Source organism: Ammospiza nelsoni, chromosome 18 (assembly GCF_027579445.1).
Source record: "Ammospiza nelsoni isolate bAmmNel1 chromosome 18, bAmmNel1.pri, whole genome shotgun sequence".
NCBI lineage: Eukaryota > Metazoa > Chordata > Aves > Passeriformes > Passerellidae > Ammospiza > Ammospiza nelsoni.
The window spans coordinates 8,109,259-8,127,611 of record NC_080650.1 but is presented as its reverse complement, the minus strand read 5'-3'; the positions used below and the strand labels follow the sequence as shown (position 1 = coordinate 8,127,611).

Here is an 18,353-nt window from a genome sequence, read left to right as displayed (position 1 = left end):
TTTTCTCAGGGAGGGCCAGGTTATACCTACAGCTGCACCTGAGTGGAAATGGTAGGAGTTTCCAAAATGCTTGAAAATCAATTTGGCATAATGGTGGGGGGTGTTTGAGTGATTGAAGGCTTTGTAGTCACGTTTTACATTCTCCCCTTTTACAGCATTGTTGAATTATTTTGTTTCTGTGCATGGACAAGAATCATAAAGAGATTCCTATCAAAAAAGGCTTATGTTCCCATGACCAAGGTGAAGCCACATAATTTCTGAGGCAATTTTACCTGGAGCTTACAGCAGTCTAGCAGGAACAATAGAGGGCCCTGTGGCACTGAGGCGCTGTTAATTGCCGTGGGTGTCAGGCACTGATGGCTCTTTGCTGGCAGCCGTTCTAACCCAATTATGTTTCTAAAGTGGGGCTGAAAAGCGTTGTAGGGAGCAGCGTGTAAACGGCACTAAATGCACTGAGAGTGAGCGACCTCCCAGAAAGACAGACAGGTGCCAGCTAAAGCCCCATACGATTGATTTGCCACGGCTAAAACGGCAACCACAGACATCTGGTTTTGCCCCAGCTACAACAACAGAAGCAATACTGGGATGGTGAGTTTTGTTTCCCACAGAAAAAGGCTGGAATTCGTGTCCAGGGGTGTGCCCTCACCCAGGTGCCTCTGACCCCGAGTGGGCTCCCACCTCCCAAAATTCTGAAATGGCACAGGATGTCTCCCAGAGCCAACCTGCCACCACCAAGGAGCAGGGTGCCCTGGCAGTGCCAAGCACCTCCTGCAAACTGACATCAGGAAACTGATTGTTGTTTTCTTAGCACACCAAGGCTGCTTAGAATGATGTAAAAATATGGCATTTGACTATCAGTGGGGGAGCTTTTGCTTTTCTGTGAGTAAAGCTTTATACCTCCAGCACTAGGAACTGTTTTAAGTCCTGAGGAAAGCACACTGTGTGTGTATGTATAGACACACATATATGTGACCTGTGTTTAGTACTTGGGCTTGTTTTAATGCTGGCCTAGCATTTAAGTAAAATATTTTTCTCAAATGTAGGTGCAGCTATGGAAAACAGGCCAAAGCCAGCACAAAAAACCTAACCATTTGATTGAGTGGTATCACATGGGCAGGAAAAAACCTCACAGCTTCAGGACTGGTGGAAGAGAGAGTCAGCTGAGCATCTTATGATGTTTGCACTACCCAGCAACACTAATGTGCTTTCTAAATCATCTTGTAATATCAAGTGCAGTGTTTTAGTTCTTTGCTGTTGCAAGAACAAAATACCATTATTACAAAGATGTAAGTCATAAGATGGGAGCCCTTCTACCTGTTTCCTTGCCACTAAGATAAAAATCTTTTGCTCTTTTGAACTACTTTGAATTATTGCCAGTTTTACATGGGACTCACACAAGGCTGTGATGTGGTACATGGGTCAGCCCACTGAGCAGTTTCAGAGGTAAAAGAACTTTGTAGGAGTTCAAGTGTCCTTTGTCAATGGCTGCTTCTTACTGAGAGTTTTTTGGGGGAGTATTTCTTCAGTTTGCAAAACTATGCAATAAAGGATTGTATGTTTGTATGTTAACTTATGCCGGGGTTTTTTCTACAGAATAGAGCTTAATAATCTCTTAGTTATGAGAACTTTGCAAGAGATTGAGGCACAGAAGGTGAATTTTGGGATCCAAAAGCAAAGATGTTATTGCTACAGCTTAATGGTACAGCAAGCATTGCTAGTTCTTTGTGTAGTGTTTATGCCCTATAATTAGAAGGTCTAATATAATCCAGAAATTACTGGAGCTGTAATTATCATCCAAGTCACTTCACAAACATGTCTTCCCTTTGTTTTTCAACACTGCGTTACTTTTCTCTGTAAATCCCCCAAATGGGGAGATATTTACTCCATTCTAAGAGCCAGAACTGCAGGGAGGAGCAGAGCTAAACGTGCCTCCTGCAAGCTCTGAGCTAGAAGGGGCCAGAATGGAACAGCAGGGGCTGATTGACCCGACAGTGCAACTGCGGCTCCCCGAGGCGGGATCCGAGCACTGCCCGTACCGGGACTCCGACCTCCGGGCCGGTTTGTCCCTGGCACTGCTCTCGCTGTCAGGACATTTGTCCTTCCCTGGCTCCGGTAATACCCGGCCGGTCCTACCCACAGCACGTTTCCCTTCAACAACCCCTCAGCCTGACCTGGCTGGGATTGTTCATACAGCCCAGACCACGTTAGACGGGAGGGTCGCACTGACAGACCTGGCCTCTCCTCCTACGTTCTCAGCAAGGGCAAACTGCAGAGCCGTGTCAGCGCTGCCACGGGGGTGCCCGGCAGCCGGCGGTGACACCGCTCCGCTCCCGGGGGTGCCCAGCAGCCGGCGGTGACACCGCTCCGCTCCCGGGGGTGCCCAGTAGCCGGCGGTGACACCGCTCCGCGCCCGGGGGTGCCCAGCAGCCGGCGGTGACACCGCTCCGCGCCCGGGGGTGCCCAGCAGCCGGCGGTGACACCGGGCCCGGGGTCGGCGGCAGCGCGGCCCCGACCTGCACCGTGAGGTAGAGCGCCCGCAGTTCTCCTTCGCGTCCTCACTGAGGGGGGGGCCGCCACGCCGCGCTCTCTGATTGGCCACTCCCCTCCTTGCCGGTTCGCCGTAGCCCAATGAGGACGCGCGGCGGAGTGGGGGGCGGGTGGCGATTGGCTGAGCGCGGCGGTGGGCGGGGCGGTGGCTGGGCCCGCGCGGGGGAGCGGAAGCGCCGCGCTGAGGGCGGCAGGGCTGAGGGGGCTGAGGGGCGGCGGGGCCGGCCGGGTGCGGCGCGATGCGGGGCGGCCGCCGCCTCTTCCCGCTGCTGCTCCTGGCGCTGCTGCCCGGGCTGTGCCACGGCAGGGAGTCGGCGCCGGGCGCCGTGACTTGCGGCTCGGTGCTGAAACTGCTCAACACCCGCCACAACGTCCGGCTCCACTCGCATGAGGTCAAGTACGGCTCCGGTGAGCAGGGCCTGGCCGGGGAGCTGGAACATGGCGGGACACGGGCTGTGAGGGGCCGAGGAAGCGGCGGGGGGACAGGTCGTGCCTGACCGGGAAATGGCGGGGGTGGGCCGGCAGTGAGGGTGGTGGGGAAGTGGAGGAAGTTGGCGTGTCCCGAGGTTCCTATCCCCGGTGCAGAGGAAAGCGGCAGGCCCGGGATGGGGTGTAGGGATGGGCTGGAGGCACGGCAGGGACAGGGGGATGCTGAGGCCTGTGGGACAGGAAGATGTCGGGAAGATGTGTCAGCTGCGCTGTGGGCCCTGGAGCCGGGATGTGGCAGGGCTGCTTTGCCCTCTCCTAGGTAAGCCCTGCTGTGTGTCTCGGCCCTCAGCAGCACCTTCCCAGTGCCTGCTCTGACAACGAGGGTGTTGGTGTGTTGGGGAACACGAAGACCTTGATAGTATTTTTGATAAAGGTGGGATGTTGTGAATAGTACCTGTCATGGATCAGATTTTTTTTTCTTGTGTTCACCATGAACTTTGACAGTTTGCATCTGCTAACACATGCTGTGTTTCCCTGTTTCCATCTGAAAGATGATTTGGTACCTGCATTCCTTTTGCAGTCAGTAAATGGACTGTGAGAATTAAGCATCTTTTAAACATGAAGGCATGACAACATTCAAGCAAATCTCTGTAGTTTTCTCACGTCTTTTTGAACTGGGGAAGCAGGATAAGTCTGTATAATTTAATTTTATTCAACCAGGAAGTGGGCAGCAGTCAGTGACAGGAGTTGAAGCCTCAGATGATGCCAACAGCTACTGGCGGATCCGTGGGAAGAGTGACAGCAGCTGCCAGCGTGGGACACCAGTGAAATGTGGGCAAGCCATACGACTCACCCACGTTAACACTGGGAAAAACCTGCACACTCATCACTTCCCATCACCACTCTCCAATAACCAAGTGAGTTGGTTTAAATCTTAAGCTTCTGTACAAGTAGTGCATGCTATTGACAAGAGTCTCTCCAGTTACTTGGGTTTATGGAGAACCAGGCTTGAGTATCAGCTGCCAGAAGCAGTGTGTCTGTGCATATCCAGATTCAAGTATAGGCTTTTCTGCATCCTGAAATTATGTATTTCAGTTCTTGACAGAGGTAATATAGTATGTGCCAGCATTGGTATTTCACAGTACTTTTAACAAATCTGCTTTTTTTTTTTTTATTTTTCTGCACCATTGCTGCTGGGAAGGCTGTTCTGAAATGCTTGGTGTTTTCTAGATGCAGGAGATTGAGTGTCTCCCTCAACATTGTGAAGATTGCTCTAGAGCCAGGCAATTAGTCATGTGTTATAACATTAGGCATTCCTATGTCCATGTTCCTTGGTGATCCAGTCTATTAGTCTCAGTTGTCTTCTTGCTGTCTCTGTTTCATTTCACTGTTCATATTTTTCTGACCTCATTCCACAGGAAAACTGAACTGCTCTTGAAATCCTACTTACTTATAATTTTGTACATATCTAGAAGAGTGTTATTTCTAACTGTAATCCAGCCCCAGAACAAATACTTCTCCAAGATGGAAAATTTCTTGTAAATAATGTGGTTGTTGGAAGATTTTTTTTCTTAGTCATGTCAGGCTGTGTAGATAGGTTGTTGCATTCAAACTTGGAAGCTCTGACTCTTTGTGGAAAAATTTTTCTTTGACCATGAGTAAAGTGGCTGAAACAATAAGGTTCAGCTCTGTGTAGGGTGTCTCAATAATTTGATTATTAAAAGAAGTGATGGAAAAGTAACATTTCAAATGAATTGTCTAAGGGAAAGATTGACTCTGAAACATTCCCTGAGTTTCATTTTTCAGTGTAGACACTTCATATATTGTCATTAAGAATGTTCAACTGTCATTGTGGAGTTTTGTTTGGAGCTTTTTCAGCACTTTTTGCTCAGATTACAGGTTGGAGTTTGTTGCACTGTGTGTTCAGATTGTCTGGTAGAACCTTACTGCTTCTGGCTTCAGTAACTGCTGACAAAGCAGAACAACAGCACTTCTTTCTTCTTTCCCCATCCTTGTCTTTGAACTCTGCTGGGTCTGTGCTTGGTGTTTGTGTGTCCTGGAGGTGTTTGCTTACACTCTCACTTCAGGAAGCTTGTGTCTCTGACAGGAAGTAAGTGCCTTTGGGGATGATGGCGAAGGAGATGACCTGGATTTCTGGATTGTGCAGTGCAGTGGTTCTTACTGGGAGCGGGAGGATGCCGTGCGCTTCAAGCACGTGGGCACCGAGGTGTTCCTGTCCATCACGGGGGAGCAGTACGGGCACCCCATCCGAGGCCAGCGCGAGGTGCACGGCATGCCCGCTGCCAACCACCACAACTATTGGAAAGCCATGGAGGGAGTCTTCATCAAACCCAGTCTGGACCCTGCAAAACACGATGAGCTCTGAATTGGCACAGGATCCAAAACGCTTCGTGTGACTCCAGTGTTTGGAGATGCTAATCCTTGGTCTCAGATTCTAAGTCCTGCCTTGCCTGAGTGACTGATTTTCTGTGTTACTGAAGGGCATTAGCTCATTCTAGGAATGCAGCACTTCTGTGGGGAATGGCTTCTGCCAGGTTCGGCCGCTGACATTTATTTGGTGAAGTCCTTTCTGAATTTCCAAGCTTTATTGGTGAAACTAGTTCCTACATCTGTTAGGTTTTGTTGTCATTTGTTTGCTTGTTACTTTTTCTCGAATTCGAAGGAAATGAAAAAATGAAAGTAATACTTTCCTCTAGTCTCAAGTACAATAAAACTTTGTATTTTGTAATCTTTTTCCAGCTATAATTAAATATTTAGAAACTGATTTTTACATCCTAGTGAAAGAATGTTATTGATGAGGAGACGGATTGAGTGTAGAAACGGAAAAATGGTTCTGAAATATGGTGGTTTTTTTATGACTTTCAGTCAGCTATTTAGTCTTTGAGTTTAAAAAAAGTATTCATTTGAAAATTGCATCCAATGTCTTATGAGAGTTTCATTCTGTATTGTATTGGAAGATTTGAAAATACTGTGTATGTTGGAGTAAGAAGACAAAATTTTAATAGCTTTACTTTGTCCAAGAAATTCAGATGTTCTAGTAGCGGTGGTACAGCTGATTGTCCACTGGTAAGGCTGCTCTGCTCTGTGAACAGGTGCAGAAAACTGCTGCTTGCTTAACTAATATTGGAATTTTGCAGAGTTTCTCATGATGTAAAGGAATGGTTAAATTTGGCTTACTTCTGTGTCACTACAAGATCAGTCTGACAATCCAGGTGAATAAATAGTGAGGCATACATCTATGTGGGGCTTTTTATGTGTGAATCCAGAAGAGCAAAAAAAACCTGAGACAATGGTTTGGTCGTGGATTTCTGACAGAGTGGTATGCACTGGAGTGCTAGCAAGGAATCTTCACTGAACAAGAATTTCTGTGTTCCTCTGTGAAAAGGAATTAATTCTTCAGTGTGTTTTTTACACAGTGGTACTGGAAATACTGATTAAAATTCAAAATGCCATGTATTTGTGATTTTGTCTGAAATTGAAAAGCTTACCAAATCAGTGAGAAAAGTCAGAACATTCAGGTGTTCTTGTTTCCATGTGTAAATAGTTTACTGATTACAGTGCTCATTAGTCAATCAGTTAAAGAAGCAGGAAGCTGATTTACTGCTCTTCCAGCTGCAGTTGGGAGCTGCAGTGTTGGTGCTGTGTTGAGAGGGTGCAGTAGGCAGTTGAGTTCAGCTTTACAAATCCAGCAGGCTGCTCTGTGCACCTCCTGCAGGAGTGCTGGCTCCAGGCTTTATTTAAGGATTTCCTGCTAGGGAAGATCTGTCCAAACCCTATGGAAAAAGGAACCTCTGTAGCAGCATTTCTGTGTACCTTGCTATTTTTCTTCAAAGGAAAAGGTAAGAATGTTTTTCTAGTAATTTTAGTTGCGTGTGTGTATTTAAAGATTGCAGGCATTTTGGAGATTAAGTAGACTGGCTTTTGCTGTTTTGTATTAGAAATAAACTTTCCTGTGATTAATATTTCAGGTTCACTGATACTCTTGACTAATTGGTATTGAGGTTATAGCTATAAAAGGATAACTATTTAAAAACAAAACAAAAACTTGCATAAACAAGCTTTTCCCTTATTAAGGAGAGCTTTTCTTTTGAAGGTGTTATATTCATAAACACAAAACATGTAATGGCATTTGACAGGAGGAAGAAATAGTCTTGGCAGTGAGTTCTCTAAGTTCACTAAGAGCTAAAATGCTTTGTGCCTACCCCAATGGACTTAGTGTTTGTGCACCTGTGGAATACTGAATTGGCTGAGAGGGGGTAGAACTGTGGGGCTCATCTCAGTCTGTGTGCCAGGTGTTATCCCCACCCAATGACTGTCTGTGCCTGGATGTGTTTATCCATGGCAAAGGTGGTTTTCAGTCTTATTTGTTATGCTTGAGTGAAATCTCACTGGACCTTTGGCTTTCTGTTCTGGATTTGAACCAAATTGGTTTGGTGAGGCTGTGAAAAAGCTGACTTTTAGTCCTTATTGCTTACTTCCTTATGTTCTGTTTTGAGAACTATTTGTGCCTTTTGTTCCTAAAGAACCAAGCTGCCACACACAAATATACTCATTAATGCCTTATTTAAAGACATGTTCAACAATATTCCTGTGAGCTGAGTTTCCTCCACTTCTGACTCTGACCAAAGTGTAAAATTTGCTTAGACTTTAATATTTCACTAGAGTGTGTGTCAGAGTAGTTGGGGGGATTTTGTTTGGTTGGGATTTTTCCCCCAGTTTTTATCACTGTAAGTGGTGGTCTGAAGGCATCTCAAATAAGGCTGTTTGAAGTACACCTTACTTTGGGAAAGTATAATATAGTGCATCAAGCACTATTGGTACCCCTAGCATGCTGAATTCTGGCTACAAAAGTCATGTTAATGTAGGAAGTGCAAAAATTACAGCTGTGAAAAATGATGGCTTGTGCTCCTGTGCAAGTACTGAGATTTCAGAGTGTGATTCAGGTGTTTTTAATTACTTTGGCTGCTCATAATTCAGTTTTTCAGTCCTGCCCCCATGAGTGAGGATTAGAGACTTGGAGAATCTGTTTTTGTATTGCTGTATGGTGGTGTTTGTTTTCCATATAATTTTACTGTCTGCCTAAAGCTGTTGGGGCTCTAGGGTAAAACATGAAATACTGAGAGACGTAGATATAAAAGTTGGGAATTCTGTTTTGTTTCTTTATTTTCCTTTATTTTAAAATTATACATTTTATACCTCCTGTCAAAATTCTTTGTATGCTTCAAGGTTAAATGAAACCAGTTTATTTTGTCTTCTGATGCTACCAGAAAATAATTCTCTCAAATAAGAAAGTACAGGTGCTTTCCTGTTTTTCACTTTTTTACTACAAGAACTCTCTGAGAAAGTGCACCAATGTTGTTTTGTGCCCCTCGTTTAAGAAACCAGAAAGGCTTTTGGGGAAAGAATTAGAAGGATCTCTATTTATAATGGTTCTCAGCAGGAATAGTTGCTAGTCAGTCTTTGAAATCTGTCAAATAGTGCATTTTACAAATATGCATATACCTAGTTCAGTATGAAATGCCAAAGGTTTCCTTAGATATGTTAATTTCTAGGCAAGTGTGTGCCTACAGATATTTTTACTCTATTTCTGGAAGCTCTTTAAAGCTCTGCACAACTGCTCTGCATATGAACACTTGCCACACTGCCTTTTTTAGTCAGGATGAATGAAACCTGGGTTTAGTTCTTCCAATGTGCTGGAAGGGATGTGTTGCTCATTGATTCTTCATTCTGAATGTTGAGGCTAAATATAAACCAGTGTTTGTATTTAGATGGTACAACCATAATTTAATTTATTGTGTTTAGGAATACTAATTGGGTATATCTGTTCTTAGTAGGTTAAATTAGCATATCTTTTTTAAGAGGAAAAAAAAAATACAGTCAAAACAAGCCTGTATCAATGACTCTTACTCAGCAGTATTTGTAAGCCTGGTAGTTTTGCTGAATCTTCTCTGTGTTCTGCCTGCCTCCCCCAGCTCTGAAGCAGTGGCTGACCCTGTAGATGCTCCACATTTCCCACCTGGCCAAGGCAGAGGCTGACCTGTGGCAGTGTGTCCTTCCAGCAGCAGCATCCTGCTGGTGCCTGACTCCCTGCTTGGCATCCTTGCTGCTCTCTGCTCAATTCCCTGCTGGCAGCTGAGAGCCTGTCAGAGATTTGTGTATGTAGGGTGTCTGATGCTGATGCCCCTTTCCTAGTTTTGAGTTTGCATCTGTGCCTTTTTGGTTTTGCAATTTTCTCTTTAAAAACGTCTCCTGTAATCCAGCCCTGGGTCACCAATCAATTATCTTTTATAATTAATTGCTTCATAACGTGGCTGTTTCATCAGCTGCCTTTCAGGAACTCGTGTTTGGGGTTACAAGACAGCACTTGTGGTTGTGTCATTTAGCTTTATAAGGAAGCAAGAAAAGAAGTTAAATAGGAGTATTTGAAGCTAAGGAAGTGCTTTCGTCTTCACTGTGCTTGGTTCTGTCCTGTGGGGTAGGCAGCACAGGGCATGGTTTTCTTCTTCAAGGAAGAATAAAACATTCAACCTTACCAACCTGGAGTTATGTAGGAAACACAAGGCAATTTGAACATTACCTTAGGGTTTCTTATGCATGCAGGTCACAAACAGTAATAAACTTTAAGCATTTTGAAAAACCTTAGGAAGCTAAAGGAGTAAGTATTTCATACCTCTTCCTTCCAGGGATATTCTAAGCATCTTGGTGCTCCCATGGTTATAAATTCTTTGGTAGGGTGTGCAGTATTTACACTTTTTTTTTTTTTTTTTTTTTTTTTTTTTTTTTCTGTGCAAAAGAGGGAAACCCAGCATTAGCTTCTTCTCATCTGTTCCCTGAGTCAAACTTGCTGTAATTGCAGTAATGCATGGAAATTGATTGAGACATGGTCAGCCAATTCCTGTGAGGACAGTACTGGTTTATTTTGGGTTATATGAGCAAGGAGGGAATATAGTGAGCACCTTGAAAAGTAGACTTCAGCAGCTGCACTGTTCAATGCTTCTTTCTATTTAAATTGCATCAAATTGAACTGATTATAAAAACCTTTTTACTATATTTGGTATTGTGCTAATTCTAAATTAGCATAAAGTTCACAGTGAAATCCTCTGATAGCTCTGAGACTGATTCAAGCTGCTGTTCTGTGAGGGATTCATCTGTCTCCTGTCCTTTGTGAAAATGGTATCCTGCTTCATTAGGATAAGAAGTGTTAGAAGCTGTATGATATCTCAAGGGTCCCAAACCTTTATGAAACACTTGACAATTAATCAGAATGTGTACAAGCTGTAAAGATGTGTAATTACTTCCTATGTGCTTTTTTAAATTTTGTAAAAATAATGTGTGGATGCTGACTTTGGCTGTGTGGAGGACTGCCAAGCTTTGGCTTGGATCTGTGACTCTTTTCTTGATCCTCATGGTGGTTATGTATTTATCCACCTCGGCTTCGTTTGCTGAGTACTAATAATTAGTACAAGTGTGTGCTGTACTGAAAATCGAAGTAGGTGGGGTGTGTCTAAGTGCAACTCAAACCACAGCTGAACATAGATGCCCGATGTTATTATTTTTCTTCTGCTGATGCCCTCACAGCCCCATCTCTGCCTGGGAGGCTCGGGCTGCCTGACTCGGCCGGTGCCCGCAGACAGCCCCTACACGAGAGTTCTCTTCTGTGCGATTAAATGCTGTTGGCTCCTCTGTCCTGCCTAGGGAGCAGCCCTGTGGGTGAGCTGTATGAAACCCTGCGTGGGGTGGATGCGGGCAGGGCCGTGACAGGAGCGGGCGCGTCCCGTTCTCTCGGTGCCGGAGCCGCGGCCGCTAGTCAGCGCTGCTCCCCCGCCTTCCTGCCTGCCTGCGAGCCCTGTGCCTCTGGCAGCCCGGCAGGGTTTCAGCAGCGCGGCTTTGATCGCCGCAGATTTATACTCTTCGGGGGCAAACAAATAACATCCGCTTCCCCCGCGTTACACTGCTAAGGCGATCAGCTGCTGCAAGACCGCCCGTGCGGCCGTGCCTCCTTAGGTGTGCTCTGCCAAGTCGTGTTCTGCTCGGTTATTAGAAGGGAAGTTTAAAACATTAGCATAAGCTCTGAAGCGGCGCTTCAAGCGTTTCTGTTTACTATTTTTCTTTAGGATCGTTGAAGTGCGGCCAAGGATGAAGTCTGTTTGCTTACAGTGTACATTTAAGGCAATTATCTGTATTGTAAAATTAAATACCGGTTTGTGCTCGGTGGGGGAAGAAAACGCACAAAAGGATCGTTTAAAAGGGAGCTCTCCTTGTCCTGTCATGTACAAAAAAACGCATTGCATTTCGCAAGATCTCGACAGTAAAAGCTAAAACGAAACGATCTGTTCCTAACTAGAATAGGCTGCACGTCAGCGGTAGTTACAGGAACACCTCTTATCCCTAGCGTAGCTCACCTGGCTCTCCTCGGCTCTTGCTGGACCGCTTCCCCTGGAGTAGATCCTGTGCTATCCGCCGAGGATTCCCCTTTGGCATGAGGATGAAAGCCGAGCTGCCATCTCTTACCGACACGGTATCGCTTTGCGAGCCGCTGCGAGGCTTCTCCCAGCCATCCTGCGGGGATGCAGCTCCCGCGGGCTTCGTGGGTCACCCACATCGCGCCCCACCAGCCGCCCTCAAGTGGGGACAGCAAGCGGCGGGTCCAGCTCCCCTTCCTACCAGCGCAGTTATTGCCGAGGGCTTTGTTCACGTGCCAAAAGAACGTGTGGTTTGTTGGTTTTTTTTCCTGCATGTCTGCCTGGCGGTGCAATTTGGGTTTCTCAGCATCCGCCGCCTGCCAATATTCTTTCATGTCTAGCAAAAAGATGCTCTCTCACAGGAGCCTTCAGGGATTCCGGGTACCAGTATTTGCGTGCCAGCCCCTGCTAACGGCGATCCTTGGGTGCTGGCAGGAAACCTTCATTCTCGTAGCGAAATTGTTCTCACGGCTCACTCTGCCCCTATCCCTCTGCTCTCTGCCGGGCACGATCGGCGTCTCTTTATTGAGCCTCGCCGGCCGCAGCGGGGCGTGGAGGGAGCGGGGAGGTCCCAGGGTGTGCGCCGGCCCCAGCGGAGCCCCCGGCTGCGGGCAGAGCCCGGGCCCGGCAGAGCCTGGGCGGGCGCGGCTCCCGTGGAAGGAAGAGCTCTCGCCGCTGGGCGCGGCAGTGCTTGGCCGCAGGGCCGGGACTGGGCAGTGCCTGTGTCCGATGGGGCAGCAGAGAGGGCGATTCCTCCGCTGCCTTCACCCGACTTCCTCTGGCCAGGCGGCAAATTTAAAGCCCAGTAGCTCGAGAGCCCAAAAGGCTGCACAAGCGAATTGCTGTGACTTCTTGTGCCGAGAAAACACAGCGGCGGCTCAGTCGGTACCTGCCCGGGAGAGGGAGCTGACAGGCTCGCGGGGGCCCTGAGTGCTTATCCCGCATCAAGAACGCCCGGAGGCCTTCGTGCTTAGGGGTGTTCTAATCGTGCTTTTATACGGTTTGTGAGAGGGCTTCCGGCCCTGTCCGGCTGCTGACACTGAGAGAAACACGCCGTAATGCATTCTCAGCAGTTCCCATCCTAGTACAACCCCATCTAGCTCGGTAACTGCCTTCGGCGGGCACACGGAAAGTGATGTAGGAAAATAATCGCACAGGCACTTGTTTAATCACCTGTCTACTCCGCTTGTATCCTCCTTGCTTGTTCAAAACAGGAAGGGTCATGATGCCAGCAATATCTTACACTGGGCTAGCATTCAGTGTGCTTGTGACTCCATTGCCGAAGGAAAAAAAAAATATATATAAAACTCTTATAGCATTAAACCTGAGCAGGTAAAACAGACCTCAAGAAGTGCAGAATGCGAGGCTTCTCCTGAAATTGCACCCAAGGGAGCACCATCTGCTCTCTCTTGCAAATATTATACTTTTGAACGCATTACCTCTGCCTTTGCTGGGTGAGGATGTGCAGATGATTATAGTCGAGCTGCAGGCAATTTTCTATAAAGCTGCACAGCTAAACACGTTTGTGTTGTGCTGCGTTTCCTCAGCAATACAAACCCACGGTGAGATTGGCTCTCAGTCGAGCTTAGAGACTTCAGTCTCAAGGGCATAATAGTTCAAAATGTTAAATTATTTGCCTCTCTCTATGTGTGCTGTTTTCCCTCATGAAATGGGCGGCTGTTTATTGTGAGCAATTAACTGAAATCTTGCTTAAGAAATCCCAGCAGCCTCGGAGCCCCTCGGTCTCGGCTCTGGGGGAAATAGTGCTTCGTGGCACCCCTTAGGAACTCTGCCATTCCCAGGGGTAAAGCCGGGCGCCGGGGGACAGGAGGGATGGGATGCTGCTCGGCAAAGGGCGAGGAGGGGCGATCCGACCAGCGGGAATACATTCGGTCTTTAAGGGGTAAATTCGCAGTTGGGAGGGCACAACCTCCCTCCTCCCCGCTCAAAAAGGTAGGGCTACGTGTGATTTTTTATTTTTTTTTGGAAGCGGTAGCTGGAGTTGAAGGGACGCCGCCCTCCGAGAGAGCAGGAGTGGGTGGCAGAGAAAAGCCTGAGAAACCCTCCCAAGACTGCAAATTTGACATAGCAGCTTTTTTCGGCTTCCTCCCCAGCGACACCCGAAAGCCGCGCCGGGGAGCGAGGGAACCCCGTAACTCTTGTTCTGCTGGGACGGGGAGGGGGATCCCAAATGTGGGGAGCATGAGAACAAAGTGAATGTGCGAGTCAGGGACGGAGAACGAGGCTTTCCGAGCCCCCAGCAGGGCAGGGGCGGGGGCTGCGAGGGGCAGGGCGCAGGCGTGGAGCGGCCGTACAATGGGAGCTGGCCAGGGGAGGGTGCTTCAGCATCCTCAGCACGAACCTGCTGCCGGGGCGGCTCCTGCTCTGCCCACAGCCCGCTCCTGGCTGGGAACCCCCGGCAGAGCTGCGGCAGCGGAGGTTGTGCCGGCTGCTTGCCGGGGCACCGGCCCTACCGGGGAGGAGATGCTGCGTGGGAGGCGCTGGGGAGGCTGGTGCTGAGTGGGATGCTACATTAAAAGATGCTTTGAAGGGAAGATACTAAACGCCGAATGTCGCTTTTCTTTCCAACCTGCTTTCTGTGCTCTTCTGCATAGGAAAGTTGCCCGGTCTTGTCAGGAAACCACCTTAACACTAGATCATATTTTCTTATATCTAGTGTCTTAAGAAACCGAAGGAAAAGTGATTGTTTTTCAGTCTGAGACACTATGGTTTATACTGAAAGAATTCCTTAATACTTAACCTAAAATAGAATTCCATCCTCATAAAGTGTTAGTTAAAGTCCAGGGATCTTTTGGAATTAATAGGTAGAGCTATGCTTAAGGTACTGAACTGGAACTGATGAGCAGTGCTCAGTTTGTAGCTGCAGAACTGAGTGATCCCAAAAACGTGTCGGTGCTTCTTCTTCCCATCTGGAAGAGAAAATTATAGGTTTTCTTTGCCTTGTCTGTGAGCAGTGCTCTGGGTTTCGGGGCAGGTGTCCAAGGAGCCAGCATGGAGTCTGGGTGACATGCCCAGGGCTGCCCAGGTGCATCCCTGCCCTCCCAACATCCCTCTCGCCCGCAGCCGCGCAGAGCGGCGGGAGATCACCCTCTGCCTCTGTGCTGTGGGAAGGTTAAAATGGCGACGGCCACCCTGTCCCTCGAAGGCAGGGATTTCTGTCTGTCCCTGTCCGGCTGTGCAGGGGCTCTGGGGTGTGGGGGTGCCTGGGCACAGCCGCCACCGCCCGGTTGAGGGAGGCTGGGTGTTCTGCCGGGAGCCAGCCCCTCTTTGGCCCGGGCTGCTGTGGCCCCTGCTCCTGCTGCGCCCGGTGCTTTCTCCGCCGGGACTGACCGGCTGCAGGTGGGAGACTCTCACCCACTGCTTTGAGGGAAATGCCGTGAAACAGTGCGGGGGCTCAGCCCCAAGCCCCCCGGAGGTGCTTTCCCGATGGCACGGTCGGACCAGCAGCAGGCTCCCCCCAGTCTCCGGGGCATTTATGTGCATCAGTGGGTTTAAATTGAATAGAGAAGAGCCAGGGAAGGATGTTCTTGGGTATCGGGCAGAGGTATTTTGGGCAGATAATCGGAAATGTGTGACGGAATAGCCTGAGTTATACTTACTCCTGCTGTGTCGTCCCCCCTCCCCCTCCAAACTTATGTTTATTGTGTGCCCCCAAGTTAATAAAAAAAATTCAAGACGTCTATGTCGAGAAGTGGTTTTAGCCGGTGTCCCCTTTGCCCCCGCTCTGAGCCTGTCCTCGCGGTCTCTGCTGGCACTGGCAGACGTGACTCTTCGCGTCAGCCCTTCACGGAGGGGAAGGCAGTGGCTTCAAGCGCACCTTCCCCGACGGAAGGGGGGCCGCCCTCTGCCTCCTTGTGTCACGGGAGGGGGGGAAGATCCTCAGGCTTGACGCCTTCCTTTTGGTCAGAGCCTGCGAACAAAGCGGCGGCACCGGCTGCCAGCGGGGTCCTCTCATGAGCCGGGGGCTCTCGCACCCCCCAAACCATCGCTTTGCGGGGCCGGTTCACCCGGCAGCAGCTGTCGGGCTCAGCCGGCTGCGGTGCACCGGCGTTTGCCGAGCACCGAAAATGAGCCCCGGCACCGAAACCCTTTATTCCCGCCGGCGGCAGCGCGTCCGGGGCTGCCGGTGCCGCTCGCACGGGTGTGTGCTCGCCGCGCCGTCGGGGCCGCGGAGCCCGGGGAGCCCCCCCCGGCCCGAGAGCCGCTCTGCGGCGGACGGGAAGGCAGCCTGGGGCTTTACCCCACCCGCTGCAGTGCCGAGAGCCCTTCATTCACGTAGTCCGGGCTTTAAAGAAGACCCCTTACCCCACTGTCTTCCATAATACAGGGTGCAAGTGGAAAACAGTTCGGCTCCACTTCTCCCGATTTGAGTATTATTCAGATTCTCTCGCCCCTAATCTCCTGCTTTTTTTTTCTTTCCTCCCCCCCTTTTTTAAATGTATGTGAGAGAGATTTCGAGGGATGGGGAGGAGATTGGTCGTTAAGTTTTCTTCCTTCCTGTAAAAATTTACGTTTCAGTAAGGTTGTCTGTGTGTGAACAGGAAAATGAGGGGGAAAAGGGATCTGATCAGAGAATTCAGACATTCAACCAAAACTACTCTTTCACTTGCTCCAAACACTGCTATAAATGTCCTAAGTTAATCACTTGGTGTTTGGGGATAGGCAGCAAGAAATCCCTAGCTTTGCTTCTTCTTGGTGTCTGCAACAGCTTGCACATGAAGGTGACCTCCATACTTCTTCTCTAGGGCTGGTGAGAGATCCCCTTTTCCTTCAGAATGGGAAGTTTTTTATTTTCTCCTTCTCTCAGAACACAGACTCCCTTTTGTTTGAATTTTTCAAAATAATTTAGAGATGTGTAAAAGGTGTATCCACTGTGAAAAGAAAACCAAGTAACAGAATCTTGTGCTGGAGGGCTGTGTAAACTCAGATGCCATCACCCCAACCTTGTTCTGAAATATGACAGGAATTCACAGTGGTGCAACAAACCAGTTTGTTTCTAGCACCGTGTGATGGTGGCTTTTGTAGTCAGTGTAACTTCCCATGGATTTTAATTGGGCAAACTGCTCACAAAGACATAGTGGCTCCTGACAAAGGTGTTACTTGTTAGTATATCAGTGTTTGAGGAAAGCAGGGCTCTGATACTTTTTGCAGTAGTAGCAGGGTGCTATTGCTCTATAAAATATTTGACTTATTACATTAATGAAAAGTGATACATTCGAGTTTGCACCATAACAGCAGCTTGTCCCTGTCATCTGATTACTCTGTGTCTCAAGATGTTTAAAAGCCTCAACTATCTCCCAGGTGAGTGAGTAAGCAGGAATTTTACAGAGTCAGTGTCTGATGCTGAGCCCAGAACTGTACCTAGTTTCATGCAGTGCCACAAAGACTATTTTGGTTTGCCCCAAGGAACTTCCATTCTCAATTAGCCACCCACCTGCTGTTCTGCTAGTTCCTTATGGCAGAGATCCCTGCCCATGGAGCTTCTGGTGACAATACACTAAAGAGAAGAGCACTGTTTTAAAGCTCTGATGCTTTGAGACTTTTCTCCCCATCTGTTCACTTCTGAGCAGAGGGATGCATCCTTTGCAAGAATGCAGGGCTGCTAGATCCAAGCTTTGCCTGGGGAAGCTTTCCATTCCAAGGAAGGGTTTAGCTGGAGTCACAGAAGTTGTGTACAGATTTAGCCGGGCTTCAGCTGAAAAGCTGGATAGATAATGCCATTATCAAACCTCCGGTGGAGCAGTATGGCCACCTGCTACTCCCTTTGGATGGAAACAGGATGTTTACTGGAGGGCTTTTCAGGAAGGGAATGTACTTTCAGGTACCCCATCTGAACAGGTTTCTCTGAAGGACTTAACAGAGTATACCTTTTTTCCTGATCAATTACAGCTAGGTTTTAGATTTTTTTTTTTTAAATGTGCTTCATCCTCTTTCTTAGCACTTAGTTTGTTGTAATTGCTGGAACACGTCCTGCTCAGTCTGTGCTGAAATGAATTCTGAGGACTGGCTGTGGAGCAGTGGCAGGATATGGCCCTAAAGCCCAGCTGTTTGTGCTTCCTGCAGGGAAGTGGTCATGGCAGCCCTTCTAGAGGCAATGTACACCCTCTGCTGCAGTGGAGTGAGTGCAGTGCAGACCAGCAGATCTAGGGAAAAAAATTCTATTGTGCCTTGGTTTTCAGCAAATATGCTATGAGCTACCTAGTGGTATTAGGTCTAATCATTTGCCTCAAAGCTGTGGCTGGATTTATGTTGATCACTTTAAAACAAATCTCACAGATATATTTAGTAGAAGAATGTGTAAAACCCCAACCCCCAAATGGTATTATGTAACCAATACAGTATTTAAGTGCCCCCTGTGTAAACTAAGTGAAAAGCCTGCTGTTTGCTTTCTTTGCCTCTGTTGTGTATTGGTCAAGCGAAGCCGGGTGCTCTGTTTGCTGTTCTGATTACTATTTTAAAAGGAAAGATCCATAGGATCATGTTATCCAGAAATTGAAAAAGAGTTAAACCCCTCTCACTGGGCTTAAGAGAGGGGTCTGGGGCTGAGTGAGAGCCCTCTCGTGGGCTACCCAGGGGTGTCTATTGCCAGGAGAGCTTGTGCCATTTGAAAGCACGCATCAAGGATACAGCCCTGCACAATGTACTTTGTCTCTTTATTTTGGCATGTGTGGTGCAGCCGTTGTCAGTGGCCTCAGCAATCTCAGCCACGGGGTTCAGCTGAGCTCAGCAAAGATGAAGATGTGTTAGTGTAGGGTCAAGGAGATGGTGGGAGCTAGTGGGACAACTGGGAATGTTACTGCTGCTACATCTAGAGCTGATATCTGGTGGAAACAAGAGGTGGATTTCCTCTTGCTTTGAACCAAGAGGACTTTG

General features: G+C 48.1%; 1 protein-coding gene across 1 annotated transcript; it reads left to right on the top strand.

Moving 5' to 3' along the window:
* Positions 1 to 2,718: 2,718 nt before the first annotated feature.
* SDF2L1 (stromal cell derived factor 2 like 1) lies at positions 2,719 to 6,959 on the top strand. The gene is made up of 3 exons (XM_059485004.1): positions 2,719 to 2,955; positions 3,697 to 3,893; positions 5,084 to 6,959. Exons 1-3 carry the CDS (start codon positions 2,787 to 2,789, stop codon positions 5,360 to 5,362), a joined length of 645 nt encoding a protein of 214 aa, XP_059340987.1. The 5' UTR covers positions 2,719 to 2,786; the 3' UTR covers positions 5,363 to 6,959.
* The last annotated feature ends 11,394 nt before the right edge of the window (positions 6,960 to 18,353 follow it).

What these genes read in the sequence shown, in the direction of transcription:
- SDF2L1 (XM_059485004.1), top strand. Translation starts at nt 2,787, where the DNA reads ATGCGGGGCGGCCGCCGCCTCTTCCCGCTGCTGCTCCTGGCGCTGCTG. An exon ending in TGAGGTCAAGTACGGCTCCG is followed by an intron (nt 2,956 to 3,696) that starts GTGAGCAGGGCC and finishes TTATTCAACCAG; the next exon opens with GAAGTGGGCAGCAGTCAGTG. An exon ending in CACCACTCTCCAATAACCAA is followed by an intron (nt 3,894 to 5,083) that starts GTGAGTTGGTTT and finishes TGTCTCTGACAG; the next exon opens with GAAGTAAGTGCCTTTGGGGA.